The sequence below is a fragment of the Cyprinus carpio genome, chromosome B5, assembly GCF_018340385.1.
Source record: "Cyprinus carpio isolate SPL01 chromosome B5, ASM1834038v1, whole genome shotgun sequence".
Lineage (NCBI taxonomy): Eukaryota > Metazoa > Chordata > Actinopteri > Cypriniformes > Cyprinidae > Cyprinus > Cyprinus carpio.
This window is the reverse complement of record NC_056601.1, coordinates 37,648,838-37,665,786: the sequence shown is the minus strand read 5'-3', so window position 1 is coordinate 37,665,786 and position 16,949 is coordinate 37,648,838. Positions and strand designations below refer to the sequence as shown.

Sequence of the window (16,949 nt, the reverse complement as noted above, 5' to 3'; positions counted from 1 at the left end):
TGTTTTTTACAAGCTTTATTTACAACTTGAATAACAACTGTACAGTCTTGCAGCGTTGGAAGCACAGATTCATCAACAGAGTGTGAATGGAGACACATTATGAAACGCATCTACCCACTTCCGCAGGCCGCACACACATACAGTATGTACATATTGTATACAAGCAATATAAAACTTGGCAAATGGAACGAATATTTGCTACTTCAGACGAATGTTCAATCGCACAGATCACGACTGAAGTATCGATCAGGTGTTTCTCTGCTCATGGACGGTTGTGTTTGACCTCTGAACTCATGAGAAACACATTCGATCGCCTGTTAAAACCCACACAAGAACACTGCAGGAGTAAAATATATACCGTCCGGCAATCGCTGTGCGTTATTACATGAATACTTAGTAACAGCTGAAGAAGAGAAGCAGCAGAGCAGGTTTAAATGTCAGAATATGTACTGCTGTGGTTTGTAACATTGTGTCAGAATCATCATCATCATCATCATCAAAGCATTAACACAAACAGAAGGAGCGGATGCAACACTGTCATTCTCACACTGATTCTACTGAAACACGTCCAGCATCCAGACGCTGAAGGTATGATGAGCATAGACTACAGAAAATACTGATCACTCCACAATGATGCGACTAAAATGAAAACATGTCGGAGTTCATCCGTCTTTAAAGCGTAAGCGTCCGGCGGCCGAGCTCTCGCCGACAGCATGATTGACAGGCACCGGCCCCGCCCACTTCTGATCGGGAGGACAGCGGTTAGCAATCTGGGTTAGTTAGTGTGCAGCGATGGGTTAAATTCAGCAGCATGAACTCAAATCACACGCAGTCATGCAGCCCCGCCCCCTGACATCAGCAGCCCCGCCCCTGATGGCATGCAGCCCCGCCCCCTGCCGCTCATGCTTTAACGTCACTGTGAAAGAGAGAGATTGACAGGTGTCAGTCAGCAGCGGTGAGTCTGCATTAAGGCATTGGGAAGAAATCAACAAAACAAGCAACAGAAAGCACCCTGGAAGAAACAACAGAGCGACGCGTTTAAATAAACATCATGTTAGGTGCAACATTCTCTCTTTCAATGCATAGATATTAAAGAAGAATAAAGAGAATTAGAATAGAGAGAGGGAACAGCAACTTAGACCAGTCTAAGAGCAAATAAAACACTGTGTGTCAGTAACAACCCTTAAAATACTGCAAAGCCTCCTTTGAGTGTGTTCATTCATTAATGCTGATAGGTTAAAGTGGGCGTGTCCGGATAACCCGACTGGTCAGATCAGTGGAGAGGCGGAGCATATTAAGACAGCAAGGATGGGGGGGGGTAGGGGGTGGAGTCGGGCGTCCTGATTTGCTGCGGCGAGGGTTGCCGTGGCGACGCTCTACCTGGCTGCGGTGGGCTGCACGTGGCCCGGATACACCCGGCGGGTGCTGGTGGCCTGTCTCTGCCGCGCCAAGAAAGACTGACCCGAACCCGTGCTGGCCAGCCGGTCCTCAGCCGCCTTCTTCTGCAGCGCCATCCCCTGAACACACACACACACACACACACACACACACACAGATCATGATTTAACCCTTCATATCTGACACATCTCTCACTGTGCTTAGTGCAAGTACACCACCTAGTGCACACTACACCTGTACTAGAGTTGTCTATAGGGGTGTGTGATATACATTGTCTGCGATAATATTGCAATTGTTGTTTGAAGGATGAGCAATTTGACATTATCAAGTATATCACAAAACCAAACAAAACCACCTACAGAGTGCAGGCTTACATTACATGAAGAAGTCTAAAAGGTTAGACTAGTGCACGTTCTGTCACTGCATGATTCAGTCTATTAAAATACATTAAGAACGATCACATATGGGGGTAGACAACGTATATATTTATATTATTTCATATAGCTAATCAATATCATATGCAGAATGCCGTTTTTTTTTTCTTCCAAAAATAAGCATGATTACAAATGTGTTATTGAATTTACAGAACAGTTCAATAAACAAGAAGTTAATATTAAGAGATTTAAGTTTTAGACACCATATTGCCTGTTTTGCACTATTTCAACAACAAAAATATTTCCAAACACAGCTACAGCACTGTTTTGCGTCTCTGAGCAACATGACGGTGTTTCGTTCCTGAATCTTCAGATCAAATGATTGGTCTCAAACTCAACTCCTGGAGGGCCACAGCTCTGCACAGTTCAGCTCCAACCCTAATCAACACTCCTGATCCAGATAATCAGGGTCTTCAGGAACACTAGAAACTTCCAAACAGGTGAGAGTTGGAGCTGGTTAGAGCTAAACTTGAATTTGAGAACACAGTTTTAAAAGATTCGGATCAAATGCAATTACTCGCTTTAACAGTGACCTGCTGCCATCTGCTGGCGGTTTTAATTTCACATTTAAAGTATCTTTTCATTTTTTAAAATAATTTCTAATATCAGTATTCTGCGTTTTGTTTAAAATATCAAAACATTATTTATGCATTGGCAACTGCAGGTTAAATGCATCAAAATATCAAGAAATATTGAGATATTGTTTGTCAATATGTACTGGTACTATTAGATTAAATTGCAGCATTTGATAGTTGACCATGAGGTCCTGGTTGGTCAGAACAAGCTGTGGGCATCAGAGGAACCAAACTAAGTTGGTTTCAGTCACATCTTAAAAATAGAAGCTTCTCAATCAATATAGGAGGATCCCCCAAGGCTCTATGTTGGCCCCTTTATTGTTTTCTCTATATATGCTTCCTTTAGGCTCTGTTTTTGAAGAGCGTGGCTTGTACGATCATTACTATGCAGACGGTACTCAACTTTATTTGCCCTGAAGCACAAAAATGGCTTAGACTCCCTCTGTGCCTGTCTTTCTGATGCCTTTAAAATCTAAATGAAAGTAAAGCAGAGATCATTGTGTTGGCTCTTCTGAAGCCCCAAATATTTCTTATTTAAATTTTGGTGTTTTATCTTCTTAAGTTAAATCATGTGTAAAAAAAACTTAGGTGTCTTATTTGATAGTACACTAGAATTTGATTTAGTTGTCAAATCATATTTTTACCAACTAAGAGCGCTGGCTAAAGTGAAGACTTTAAGTACTTTGAAACTGCAATTCATGCATTTATTTCTTCTAGAATTGATCACTGTAACTGCGAACATATTACTCCTGTTTAAATGTCTTTACACTGGCTGCCAGTCCACTTTAGAATTGATTTTAAAGTGCTTCTGCTTGTTTTTAAATGTTTAAATGGCCTCACTCCCTCTTACCTTTCTGATATCATCTGGTGAGGACACTTAGTTCTGCCAACCAGAGTTTGATAACTGTTCCAAAGTCTAAATTAATATCCAGCGGTGAACGAGCTTTTGTCATAGCCACACCTAAGCTTTGGAACACTTCACCAATCCATATTAGAACTGCACCAATATTACATATCTTTAAATCAAAGTTAAAAACGTATCTCTTCACTGTAGTCTATGACATGTGATGTTGTTTGCTTGGTTTGTATATACACATGTTTTAATAAGTTAATAAGTCCAATACTTTTGTTTGCAGTATCCATACACTTTCTCTCTGACAGCCAGTTGTGACACATGTTTGAATAAATTAAGTTCATTACTACACAAGCAACACGTGACTCAGTGAACTCATCCTCTGCGTGTGCTGCGAGTTTAACGTGCATGAGATGCATCTGTAAACCTGTTATGACAAAAACCTAAAGATCTTCCTGCAGTTTTTCACCAAAGTGAAAGCTTATCATGTGGCGACAGCACTAAACCTAACCACAAGCTAGCATCGGAAGGGTTTATCCAGACAGCTGGAGGAGAGGCAGGGCTCAAGTGCAGCGTAAGGTTGTGTTCATGTCCTGCTGATACGCACCATGTTGTACCAGGCAGATACGATGAGTTTCTCCTCCTGGTCTCTCTGAGTCTTCGTCTTGTCATACTCCTTCTGCACACAGAGACACAGTACAGTCACATGACAGAGCGTATGTGTGTGTGTGTGTGTGTGTGTGACTGTGTGTGTGTGTGTGTGTGTGTGTGTGTGTGTGTGTGTGTGTGTGTGTGTGTGTGACTGTGTGTGTGTGTGTGTGTGTGTGTGGTGTGTGTGTGTGTGTGACCTCGAGTGTGTGCATCATCCTCTCTCGCTCCTGCAGCTGGTTCTTCAGAGCCTGAACCTCAGGAGCAGAACCCTGATTCTGTTTGGGGTCCAGCGTACGAATGACCTGCACACAGAAACACACACACATTTAACATAAACATCAGCACTGCACACACAAGCAGAAGAGTGTGTCAGACGTACACTCTTGGCTTTCTCCAGGTATTTCTTGTATCTCTCCTCCATCTGTTTCATATCTTCATCCTTCTTCTTCAGTGCGTCCTCCAGCTCTTCAATCTTCTGAACTGAAAACAACCAACAAGCTCTCGTTTAACCACAATCTGCACTCTCTCTCTCACACACACACTCACGCACGCACACACACGCACGCACACACTCACGCACGCACACACACGCACGCACACACTCACACAAACACACACACACACACGTTCATGTATGATCCTCAGTGAGTCTTACTGCTGGAAGTGTGTTTGTTCTCCAGCTCTTCAATCGCGGTGCTCTTCTTCTGAAGTTCGTTAGTGGCGTCGCTTAATTTGTCCCTGCAGATGAGAACAATTATATATGTCCCTGCAGCACAGAAGCAGTCATCAGTAGCACAGGTATATTTGTAGAAATAGACAACAATACATTGTATGGATCACAATTATACATTTCTCTTTTATGACAAAAATCATTAGGATATTAAGTAAAGATCATGTTCCATGAAGATATTTAGTATATTTCCTACTGTAAATATATCAAAACTTAATTTTTGATTAGTAATATGCATTGCTAAGAACTTCATTTGAACAACTTTAAAGATGATTTTCTCAATATTTAGATTTTTTTGCACCCTCAGATTCCAGATTTTCAAATAGTTGTATCTCAGACAAATATTGTCCTCCTTACTAACCATACATCAATGGAGAGATTATTTATTCAGCTTTCAGATGATGTATAAATCTCAATTTCAATAAATTTATACTCACAGATGTTCCTGACACTTCCTCTTCATCAGGACCGTCTGAAGCAGAAGCAGAGAGGTTAGAGTTTGCCCAGAGCGCGCGCGCGCACACACACACACACACACACACACACACACACACACACACACACACACACACACACGGTTCACAATGCATTAATGCTCATGTGAAGCACTACAGCGCCTCCTGCTGTACACCAACAGAACACATCCACACGCCGCCCTACACAGTGTGCACTTCTGAGGGTGCTGGGGAGGGGTTTTGGGGCACTGCTCGTGTGTTAGTGTGTCAGTGTCCAGCAGAGGACGCTGAAGAGCTCGTCCACAATCACACTTCATCACAAAACAACACCACCAATTCAACAATCAGCACCAGAGCAAATAAATGACCAAACGATTACATACTGAACAAAATGTTCAAAGCTGACTCTAATGAGCAAAACTAAATTGGTGAAAATAAAAAAATACATTCGATGACTTGACAATCAAAGTCCAGTGTGATTGAGACACATCAGATCAACTCAGCATTCAGCAAACTCTCGTCTCATTCAACAACTGTCCAGCAATCAGCAGACGGATCACACTCCTCTGATCATCAGCTGCAGGACACGTGTGTGTGTGTGTGTGTGTGTGTGTGTGTGTGTGCGCATGCCCAGAACACTCTCAGAGCTGCATGATGCCTGACTGTACTCACAGCAGACTGAGAGAGATCTGATGCACAGACAGAAGAGAGCAAAGCCTGTGACCAACGACACACAGACGGATGAGGGTCAGAGTAAAGTAACGGACACACACTTCTGATGATGATGATGAAGGCATCACCCTCCGCACGCAGCCGGCCGGATGACCGATGGCACACCTGGATCATGCTACATCATGAGTGACATCACAGAACAGGTTAGTGAGGACACGTCACAGCACAGAGACGCGCGTCAGGGTTAGTCAGATTTACAGAGGGCATGACATGACAGATCTGCCTCGATCTTCTCCATAAACACAGCACTTCTTTAATCGAGATCCAAAAACAGCTCATTTTGAATCTGAGCGGCACGATGATGTCATCTGTGTGCAGTCGTTTGCATAAACACGCCTCCAGAGCGAGCCGTCGACCAATAGTCTGCTTCTCACCAGAGGCCCCGCCCACTGGCGGTCACTCGCTAGCGGCTGACACTCGATCAACAGATATCAGATATCAGGAGGATCCCAGTGTCAGGAACAGGTGGATAGTTTATTTGAATGGCGTCCTGAATCGCGTCAGAGGATCGTGTTTTGTAATCGAGGAACAGAGAGTCACAAAGAATCATTTGTTGAAGAATGAAGCGACACTAGATCTGACTGCAGCTGCATCACAAACCGTAAGTACATGATTTCATGATGCTTCGTCTGGAACTGACCGGTTTAATTTGATCTTGTTGTCAAAACTCAGATGCAGTGACGTTAGCCAATCATAACAGCGGCTGATTAATGGTTTTATTTTGATCATGTCATCAAAACACTCACATGCATTAGACAGAGGGTCAGAATGATAATCATTTTTACATATATTTACTTTTGTGTGTGTGTGTGTGCAAAAATACTTTATTAGCATTATAAGTAAACCTCAAGGAATATGTTAAAGTAATTATAAAACTCCATGTCATGTCCTCTTTAAATGTGCTGTGGACGGAGCGCAGGAGAAACAGCATGCTGGAGGAAGAAGACATGCAGAGAGAGAAGGAACCTGCGCTCAGACCGTGCTAACATACGAGAAGAGTGTGTGTGTGTGTGTGTGTGTGTGTCAGATCATGTGAACGTGTGTGTGATGAAGAACAGATGCTAGCGCTGCGGGAAACCTCCACACAAACAACTCACAAAACTATTCTTGATCCACAAAGTCTTGTTAATTTATGAGTTTACCGACTTTTAATTTTTTTTTTTATGAATGTATTTTTGCTGAATTGCCTAAATAATTGTGAGTAAATAATCAAAACAGCTGTTTGTGAAGTTTTGTCCTGTCCTTCAGACATAACTGACTGTGTTTACATTCATTCACATCATAAATCATTCAGAGACACGCGTGTGTTCAAACAAGCTTTTTTCTGATATGAGCAGCTCAGGTTTGTAGGACTCTTTGGTCTCTTTAGGAACGGTTTTGTTGGGAGAGTGAGAATAGTGGTGTGTATGTGTGTGTGTGTTTCTGAACTGTGATCGCGATCTTACGGCTCTGTCACGTTCAGATCAACAGATCAAACACTGGACTCACATCATCTTCTGCTTTGGATCCGTGTTCCTGAAGAGACTTCTGCAGCTCCTCCACCTGAGACTGACCCTCCAGCAGCCTCTGATTCACCAGCCTGCACACACACACACACACACACACACACACACACACACACACACACACACACTGTTCAGGTTGTCTGAGCACATAACAGCTTTACTCAGGAGCCATTATTCATTTCAGGGTGTGTACAACCTTTTGAGAGAGAAATTCAAGCTCTTTTCAATGACTTTAATCATTCACCATTAAACCTGTAGATGGCAGCAGAGCAGCTCTTCCTTTATATTTTGAAATGATGAAATTACTATTACAAAATATCAAATCATCAAGACATCGGATTTTGTCCAAGTTTTGCACTTTTTTGTGTATGAAGTAAAAAAAGTCATAAAGTGACAATTTGTGACAATCACACAATCACTGAAGATGTTCAGTTCCAAAAAACTAAAGATTAATAATGCTACATTTAATAAGAGTACAATATGTGCATGTTCTTAAAAACTTGATTATGCACGTAACTGTTGTTAATAAAATACATTTTGTGAGCTTCCCAAGCAGGCCCGGCTCTACGGGGGGGCTAGAGGTGCGACTCAGTTAAAGCTGTATTAATGCCATTTCATTGCAGATGTGGCTAACCATCCAGTGCTCTGGTGATCGAGTTCTGTTTCAGTGTGTTTTTGCAGCGTTGAGCAACGCAGCCAATCACAGACAGATCTGTTGATTTCTGGAATCAGAGGCGTTTAAGTTAAGAGTCGCCGGAGGATTTGTTGTTGAGGGATGATTTGTTATTATGGAATAGTGTTGTTGTAATCAAGTGTTGATGAAGAGTCGCCGGAGGATTTGTTCAGCAGGAATCATCTCATTATAACCAACAGCTTTTTTAGTGATTATGAACCCTAATCAAACACACCTGAACGAGCTAATCACGGTCTGAAGGGTAACTAAAGCTACAGGCAGGTGAACTCTGCGTCTCTCCAGAACCGGAGTTCATCACACTGTTATATATCTATTTTAAACAACCATCTACATGTTTATTAACTCACAAATGCAACCAAAATATATAACATGAACATTTATCTGAAATTTTCATATCCTGTACTCAATTGAGACATTCACACAAACACACACACACACACACACAAAAAAATAGGCCTACACTTTTTTTTTTTCTTCCTAATAATAAAGAAAATAACCAATTGGAAAAACAATTCTGGCTGCTGCTATGGGCTCAGTGCTTTACTACAAATAACCAAATTACAAGCAATAGCAGAAAATAAATAAAAAGACACAAGTTTAATAAACAGTGCTTTTCAGGTTTTCAGCTCAGTCTAAAATCAGTTTTCAGGTGCGCTACAGAAATGTAATAATCTAATGTAAAATAAGTGCATAGTCTTCAATGAATAAATTAAATATAGATTAATCATTTTTAATGTTAAAAAGGTTATTCAGTCAGGAGCAGTGAGCACCTGTATTCTTCTTTGACAGCATTAGATTATTATTAGTTTGCTTTAATTTAAGAATGAAAGCACGGATCTAACTAGCCTACTGATACACACGCCATTTCCTTCTCAACCGTTTATGGTAAGAGATATGCCCAACATACTGCGTTTACTAGAATATTCACCAAAACACGCTTTTTGAAGTAATACTGTCTGTATTTATTCATCAATGCACAAAAAAGTGGAAGAGAGCTCAATGTAGTATTCGTGCGGTGTAGACGCGGCTGTCTGTGTCCGTGCGCACAGTTCAGAAATGAATCGTTACACCCCTATTTGTATATGTGTGTGTGGAAGAGAGCTCATATATATATATATATATATATATGATATATATATATATATATATATATATATATATAGAATATATATATATATACACATACACACACAGTGGGTACAGAAAGTATTTCAGACCCTCTTAAATTTTTCACTCTTTGTTATATTGCAGCCATTTGCTAAAATCATATAAAGTTCATTTTTTTTTCCTCATTAATGTACACACCAGCACCCCATATTGATAGAAAATCACAGAATTGTTGGCATTTTTGCAGATTTATTAAAAAAGAAAAACTGCAATATCACATGGTCCTAAGAATTCAGACCCTTTGCTGTGACACTCATATTTAACATTTAACTCAGGTGCTGTCAATTTCTTCTGATCATCCTTGAGATGGTTCCACACCTTCATTTGAGTCCAGCTGTGTTTGATTATACTGATTGGACTTGATTAGGAAAGCCACACACTTTATTTGTGTGAAGTTACAGCTCACAGTGCATGTCAGAGCAAATGAGAATCATGAGGTCAAAGGAACTGCCTGAAGAGCTCAGAGACAGAATTGTGGCAAGGCACAGATCTGGCCAAGGTTACAAAAACATTTCTGCTGCACTTAAGGGTTCCTAAGAGTACAGTGGCCTCCATAATCCTAAATGGAAGACGTTTGGGACGACCAGAACCCTTCCTAGAGCTGGCCGTCCGGCCAAACTGAGCTATCGGGGGGGGGAAAGCCTTGGTGAGAGAGGTAAGAAGAACCCAAAGATCACTGTGGCTGAGCTCCAGAGATGCAGTCGGGAGATGGGAGAAAGCTGTAGAAAGTCAACCATCACTGCAGCCCTCCATCAGTCGGGGCTTTATGGCAGAGTGGCCCGACGGAAGCCTGTCCTCAGTGCAAGACACATGAAAAAACACCTGAAGGACTCCAAGATGGTGAGAAATAAGATTCTCTGGTCTGATGAGACCAAGATAGAACTTTTTGGCCTTAATTCTAAGCAGTATGTGTGGAGAAAACCAGGCACTGCTCATCACCTGTCCAATACAGTCCCAACAGTGAAGCATGGTGGTGGCAGCATCATGCTGTGGGGGTGTTTTCAGCTGCAGGGACAGGACGACTGGTTGCAATCGAGGGAAAGATGAATGCGGCCAAGTACAAGGGATATCCTGGACGAAAACCTTCTCCAGGGTGCTCAGGACCTCAGACTGGGCCGAAGGTTCACCTTCCATCAAGACAATGACCCTAAGCACACAGCTAAAATAATGAAGGAGTGGCTTCACAACAACTCCGTGACTGTTCTTGAATGGCCCAGCCAGAGCCCTGACTTAAACCCATTGAGCATCTCTGGAGAGACCTGAAAAATGGCTGTCCACCAACGTTTACCATCAAACCTGACAGAACTGGAGAGGATCTGCAAGGAGGAATGGCAGAGGATCCCCAAATCCAGGTGTGAAAAACTTGTTGCATCTTTCCCAAAAAGACTCATGGCTGTATTAGATCAAAAGGGTGCTTCTACTAAATACTGAGCAAAGGGTCTGAATAATTAGGACCATGTGATATTTCAGTTTTTCTTTTTTAATAAATGTGCAAAAACTGTCAACAATTCTGTGTTTTTCTGTCAATATGGGGTGCTGTGTGTACATTAATGAGGGAAAAAATGAACTTAAATGATTTTAGCAAATGGCTGCAATATAACAAAGAGTGAAAAAATTAAGGGGGTCTGAATACTTTCTGTACCCACTGTACATATGTGTGTGTGTGTGTGTGTGTGCGCATGCACGTATAGTTAGAGCACCCTCACTAATTTATAACGTATAAACATGAAATAAACAAGGAATGAACATGTAATATTATTAGTAACTGCACTTAGTAATGGAAAACAATATTAAATGTATGACTAAATTATCTATATTTTTAATACTCTCACACACCTCCCCCAGCGCTACTAAATCTGCTCCTGGCACCACCAACTGTGTGTGTGTGTGTGTCTCTGTGTGTGTGTCTCTCTCTCTCTCTCTCTGTGTGTGTGTGTGTGTGTGTGTGTGTGTGTGTGTGTGTGTGTGTGTGAGACCTGTTCTCCGTCTCCAGCTCGTTCTTCCTGCTGTTGGCGTCCTCCAGTAAACTCTGCAGCAGAGCGATCTGTTCGTTATCTGATCCCTCCTGAGCCAGTTTCAGCATCTTGTTCTCATGCTGCAGGCGAATCAGACGCTCCCTGAGAAGACAGCAAGAACAGGAGCTCACTAGATCATGATCACCTCTGCAGTCAGACCTCTAACAAAATTAGCTCCATCATCAGAAGAAACTCAAAACTGATTTATAGTGCTGCTGTTTGTGGTAGTGTGAACCAGAGTTATAGAACAGAGCACAGATCAAGAACAGTGTGTGTGTGTGTGTGTGTGTGTGTGTCATTTCTCCTACCGAATCTCTGGTGTGACGATCTCAGCGGCCAGCGAATCAGACGGCTCGTTACTGCTGAGCGGCACCAAACCTGATGATCAGCACATATCAACCCATTATAAACACAAACACTTATGATGAGTTAATAACAAACATATCCTGTACAAAAATGAGTCACTGTACGGAGTTTAAAGCAGTCACCTGACGTCAGCTGAGACTCTTGAGCTTTAACACACCTCAGCTCCTCAATCGTCTCCTTCAGAGAGTCTCGCTCCGTCCTCAAGCGCTACACACACACACACACGTCATCAGTTTCATTCTCACATGTTATTTCACATCGCGTGTGCTTCGTACGGTTTTCTCTGCATGCAGCTCAGATGTAAATACTTTGGCTACATGAGTCTACACTCTACTAATGAAGCACATCCAGAACTTGACCAATCAAAACCTACATCTGATTCATTTAAGAGCTCGAGTCCAGTCACTCACTGATGAACAGATCTCCTGTGTGTGTGTGTGTGTGTGTGTGAGAGAGAGAGAGAGAGAGAGAGAGAGTGTGTGTGTGTGTGAGAGAGAGAGAGAGAGACTGTGTGTGGTGTGTGTGTGTGTGTGTGTGAGTGGAGAGAGAGAGAGAGAGAGAGAGAGAGAGAGAGAGAGAGAGAGTGTGTTTTGTGAGAGAGAGAGAGAGAGAGAGAGAGAGAGAGAGAGAGTGTGTGTGTGTTTTTTGTGTGTGTGTGTGTGAGAGAGAGAGAGAGAGAGAGAGAGGGGGTGTGTGTGTGTGTGTGTGTGTGTGTGTGTTTGTATGTGTGTGAGAGAGAGTGCATGTGTTTGTGTGTGTGTTTAGCAAATTAGGCTAAAGTGTTAATTATGTGTAAAAGACTTCATTTGTGGAGTCGACATCTAATTTGGCAGCTTGTCTAACATTCACAAGCTTCATTAAAAGACAATTAATATTCAGCATCAATATTCTCTGAACTTTATAACATTAATACTGTAGTTGTGCTGTTCATCACTGTGAAGCTGCTTATATATTTCTGATTGTATAAGTGATATAGAAGTAAACGTGACTCGACTTCACACTGAGCCTCATTCATGAAACATCTGGAAATATAACATTCTGACAACACAAACACTTTCATGAATCCAAAAATTGACATCAGATAAGCTTTAGGAGTGATTTACACTAAAACTCGTTCTGCTCCTGTTTCGAGAGAGAGGCCCAGTGAGAGGAAGACTGGAAAGGAGGAGGAAGAAGACAGCAGAAGAGTGTGTGAGCGACGATAATATCAGCAGAAGAGTGTGTGTGATGAATAAAGTGATGATCACAGCTCGTTCCTGATTCTCTGCAGGAGCGTCCGGCCGCCTCAAACCCTTTCTTACATCTTTCTCCTTCTGAAGAGAGTCCACTTTCTCCTTGACTCGTTTATACTCAAACTCCATCCTGTCTGCTTTCTTGGACTCCTCGGAGAGCTTGTTCTGAAGCTCCACCACCTGAAAACACAAGAGGGAGGGGTGAGGGGTATGACACACGGTGAGGGTTAGGGTTGTTTTGGTGTTATGATGTGTGTGTGTGTTTGTTCTGTGTTGCTAGTTTTGTTTGTTTTATGTGTTTGGTTTCAGTCTTGTTCTTGTGGTGTGTCAAAAGATAAAACGCTGACATTCCTAATATTGATACCAATGATTCTAAATTATATTAAAACAACAACAAAAGGCTTTGTATTGTGGCACAGAGAAGTGTAAGTGCATTTATTCAAGATAAATTAAACACAGGCCAGAAAATGTGTCCTTTTAAGAGAGAAGCTCTGTCTGGGGGATTTTAACCCGTGACATCTGGCAACCGCAAACTCGTGGAGGTTCTCCTCTTTTTGTTGGAGAAAATTCAGAGAGCTTCTAGATATAGAGAGTTGTTCTTATTTAAACTAGATTTAAATGTTGATATGTTCACAGCTGGTGACTAAGTCATGAAACAGGTGAGCGGTGTGTGTTTGAGCAGAGCCGGCACCTGTCTCTTGTAGGTCTCCAGCTGTCCTCGAGCAGCGTTGGCCTTGCGCAGATCTTCCTCCAGCGTCACCGTGTTCTGCATGTAGCTGGTGTTCTTCTCCTCCAGCAGCTTCACCTGCCGCCTCAGATCACCCAGATCCTCCAGCTTCTTCTTATACGCCTCCACCTGCGCCTCCAGCTTCGACACCTTATCAGACGAGTGCCTGACACACACACACACACACACACACACACACACACGTGTTGATAACTCACGCCCAGCGCTGGCTCTCTGTGAGCTCAGGTCTGTCTCTCACCTCAGCACGTCCATCTCGTCTTTGAGCGACTGCGCCTCCTCGGCCAGAGAGGTCAGCTCCTCGTTCTGACCTCTGACCTCCATCAGCTCCTTCTCCAGCTCCTCGCAGCGGATGCGGTAATCGTCTTTAGCCGCCTCCAATCTGACACACACACACAAGAACGAGCCGTCAATCACACACCTGATCATCTCAAATATTTTCACATCAATATTTCTGAACATAACACTAAAGCTAGATGAACATACACTATAGGGTCAAAAGTATTGGGACACCGTCTTCTTCAGAACAGATAGAGGTACTTCCAAACTGTGCTAATGAAGACGGAAACATAATTCATGTATTTAAAGCTTGTATTTTCATCTCCGTTGCATCAGTTTTGGAAGTGTCTAAAGTAAATGCACTCATGTGAACGAGTCATCAGTGTTTGGTGATGAGTTTCTGGCTCACAGCAGACCAGTCAGGTTCTTCCACACTGACTCAATCAATCATTTCTTTCTGAGCCTCGTCTTACACACAGAGACACTGTCAGGTTAGAACAGAAAAGAGTCCTGTCCAAACTGTTGCTGTAAAAGTAGAAGCACACAATTCCCTAAAATATCACTATATGCTCCAACATTAAGATTTGAACTCATGGAGATTACTAAAGTAGTCAAACCTGCTCATTAGAAGGGGTGCCAATACTTTTGTCCATATAGTATCACACACTGGAACCAAAAATAAAAGTCTCAAAATGTCAAAATAAATCTCATTACTGCAATACAGCCAAATAAGTACATTTCTAACATAAAAACATTGTAAAACACAGTTTAATTTAATATATTTTTTTGCATTACAATAATGAAAATGACATTTTTGATTCGTTTATGAAGATGGCATTTTTAAATGCTCGAATCTTCATCAAGTTTCCCTCAGATGGAGATGACTGTGATCCCGTGATACAGTGACAGAATGATCGTGAGGAAGCACACTCCCCGAGCCCTCTGTGAGGTGACCCCGTGATGATATCTGTACCTCCACTGGAGCCGAGACGGCAGAGACAGACACTGCCAGCTCAGCTGAGACTCGTCCAGAGCGCTCGTCCTGTTATTACACAGCACACAGGCCGGTCATTACAGCGCTGACCGCACAGCAGCATCAGCAGAAGCACAGGACTGAAGCGCTCAGGTCACGCAGGCAAACATTGAAGGACCAGACCGCAATTACAAAACAGCTCTGCGGGTGATTTACTGACAACATGCAAATTAAAGAACACAGATGCAACACTCATTTACATGTCGACCAATGCAATATACCAATTTTGCGTCTCAAAGTGAAACTCCTACAAATGCATATACAATAACTGTCCTGTCCTTTCATGTTTATTTCAAATCAATAATGCACTGCTTTATTAACAATGTGTTTGATCAGAGTTTACAGGCTTTTAATCTTCAGAGCTCTGGAACAAACACAGAGAGCGCGATCAATAATCTCCCAGACGCTCACTGAACCAGAGACAGACCTCACTGGATCTCAGCCGTGGTCTGCGTTATCAGACACATCCACACCAGCGGCAGGTACCGTCTGAATTCAGTCAGATTCTAATCAACAAACATTTAGATGTCAAACATATTTATTCTGTCTCTCTTTTTGCCAAACATTTAATTGCTGCTGAACACCATGAACAAAGATCAGCCGGCTGCATAACAGCTGGACTCGAGTAAGAGCTGTTTGTGTGAAAACACAGCTGTACATTTCTGGATAAACTCTGTTTTAGACAACTAAACAAAATCTGATGGAATTTATGAATGGAATGATTCAAACTCCCTCGAGATCTACTTGTTTCATTACTGGATGAATCAGTGTTTTTGAATGAATCTCTTGAATGAATGATTCAAAGACAAATACATTTTAACAGTCTTTTTTCAAAGGAATTAAATGTTTAATTTTACAACAAGTATCCAACTGCTGATCTTAAAGGACCTTGCACACTGAGTACGAAATTTTCATATGCATTTTTTTTTCATCTGATTCATCATCCTTCCCTATCAAAATGCTTGTAACGGATGCGAAAATGCAGAAAATCAAACCTGACCCGAATCTTTTCTGATGGACGAAAGTTTCGAAAGCAGTGTGTAAACGTGATTGACACAACATGAAGTTGTATTTATTTTTTAACGTGCGAAAATTTCAGACTCAGTGTGCAAAGACCTAAGTATCCGATTCTGGAATTGGAACTGATCAACCAAACCTAATCGAAACACACACACACACACACAGTCCTGCTCTTCTGCTAATGAAAGGCATGACGAGCTGGTTGTTGTTTGCGAGTGTAAAGCAGCTGGTCTGGGATCAGCCCTCAGCACGGTGACCCCTGACCCCAGCGTGGTCTGCGCTCCTCACCTGAAGGTCTCCTCCTGAAGCTGCTCCAGCTGCGCCTGAAGCTGCAGGTGTCTGCGTCCCGCCGGACTGTTCAGATCCTCGATGGAGTCCGACTGGTTGAGCCGCTCCATCAGAACCTGGTTCTCAGCCAGAAGACTGCTCTTCTCCTCCTGGAGCGCCGCCACTCAGCACAGACGCACAGAGTCAGAGTCAGAGTGTGTGTGTGTGTGTGTGTGTCAGGACTGATGACAGTGGATGTGCTGCATATACAACACCAGGCGTTTCTCAATCAGTGTTTATTACTGAAAACCAGCCTTGAGTCAATACTTCAATATATTTAAAGGAACAGTTCACCCAAAAATTTACCCTCAGTCCATCAGAGATCAGGATGAGTGTGTTTCTTCATCAGGTTTGTAGAAATGCAGCACTGCATCAGTGTCTGAGCAACGGATGCTCTGCAGTGAATGGGTGCCGTCAGAATGAGAGTCCAAACAGCTGATAAAAACATCACAATAATCCACAAGTAATCCACAGCACTCCAGTCCAGAGCTGTTTAAACGCTGCTTGATCTGTGCAGATTTCTCTCCTGATTCACACCAGAACACTTTTTCACTGGAGGAAGTGTTATTATGGATTATAGACTCTATGTATTTGAGTTAAAAACATCTTAATGCTGGATGTGTTTCATCTTTTGTCTTCTCCAGATGTTCACTGATGGACTGGAGTGCTGTGGATTACTTGTGGATTATTGTGATGTTTTTATCAGCTGTTTGGACTCTCATTCTGACGGCACCCATT

The 16,949-nt window shown here is 42.3% G+C and overlaps 1 protein-coding gene across 2 annotated transcripts in view; it reads right to left on the bottom strand.

Moving 5' to 3' along the window:
* The window catches only part of hook3 (hook microtubule-tethering protein 3), a 33,362-nt gene continuing 16,413 nt past the window's right edge, over nucleotides 1-16,949 (bottom strand). The window contains exons 9-23 of one of the 2 annotated variants that reach the window (XM_042723366.1): nucleotides 16,173-16,336; nucleotides 14,805-14,873; nucleotides 13,794-13,934; nucleotides 13,499-13,700; nucleotides 12,877-12,987; nucleotides 11,698-11,782; nucleotides 11,518-11,587; nucleotides 11,171-11,311; nucleotides 7,317-7,407; nucleotides 5,079-5,113; nucleotides 4,567-4,649; nucleotides 4,291-4,391; nucleotides 4,109-4,213; nucleotides 3,868-3,939; nucleotides 1-1,517 (exon numbers count right to left, since the gene is read on the bottom strand). In XM_042723366.1, coding sequence (XP_042579300.1) covers nucleotides 1,377-1,517; nucleotides 3,868-3,939; nucleotides 4,109-4,213; nucleotides 4,291-4,391; nucleotides 4,567-4,649; nucleotides 5,079-5,113; nucleotides 7,317-7,407; nucleotides 11,171-11,311; nucleotides 11,518-11,587; nucleotides 11,698-11,782; nucleotides 12,877-12,987; nucleotides 13,499-13,700; nucleotides 13,794-13,934; nucleotides 14,805-14,873; nucleotides 16,173-16,336 — 1,611 coding nt within the window. In that variant the 3' untranslated portion in view covers nucleotides 1-1,376. The remainder of the gene's footprint in view (nucleotides 1,518-3,867; nucleotides 3,940-4,108; nucleotides 4,214-4,290; nucleotides 4,392-4,566; nucleotides 4,650-5,078; nucleotides 5,114-7,316; nucleotides 7,408-11,170; nucleotides 11,312-11,517; nucleotides 11,588-11,697; nucleotides 11,783-12,876; nucleotides 12,988-13,498; nucleotides 13,701-13,793; nucleotides 13,935-14,804; nucleotides 14,874-16,172; nucleotides 16,337-16,949) is intronic. The other variant, XM_042723367.1, reaches the window with a different exon arrangement.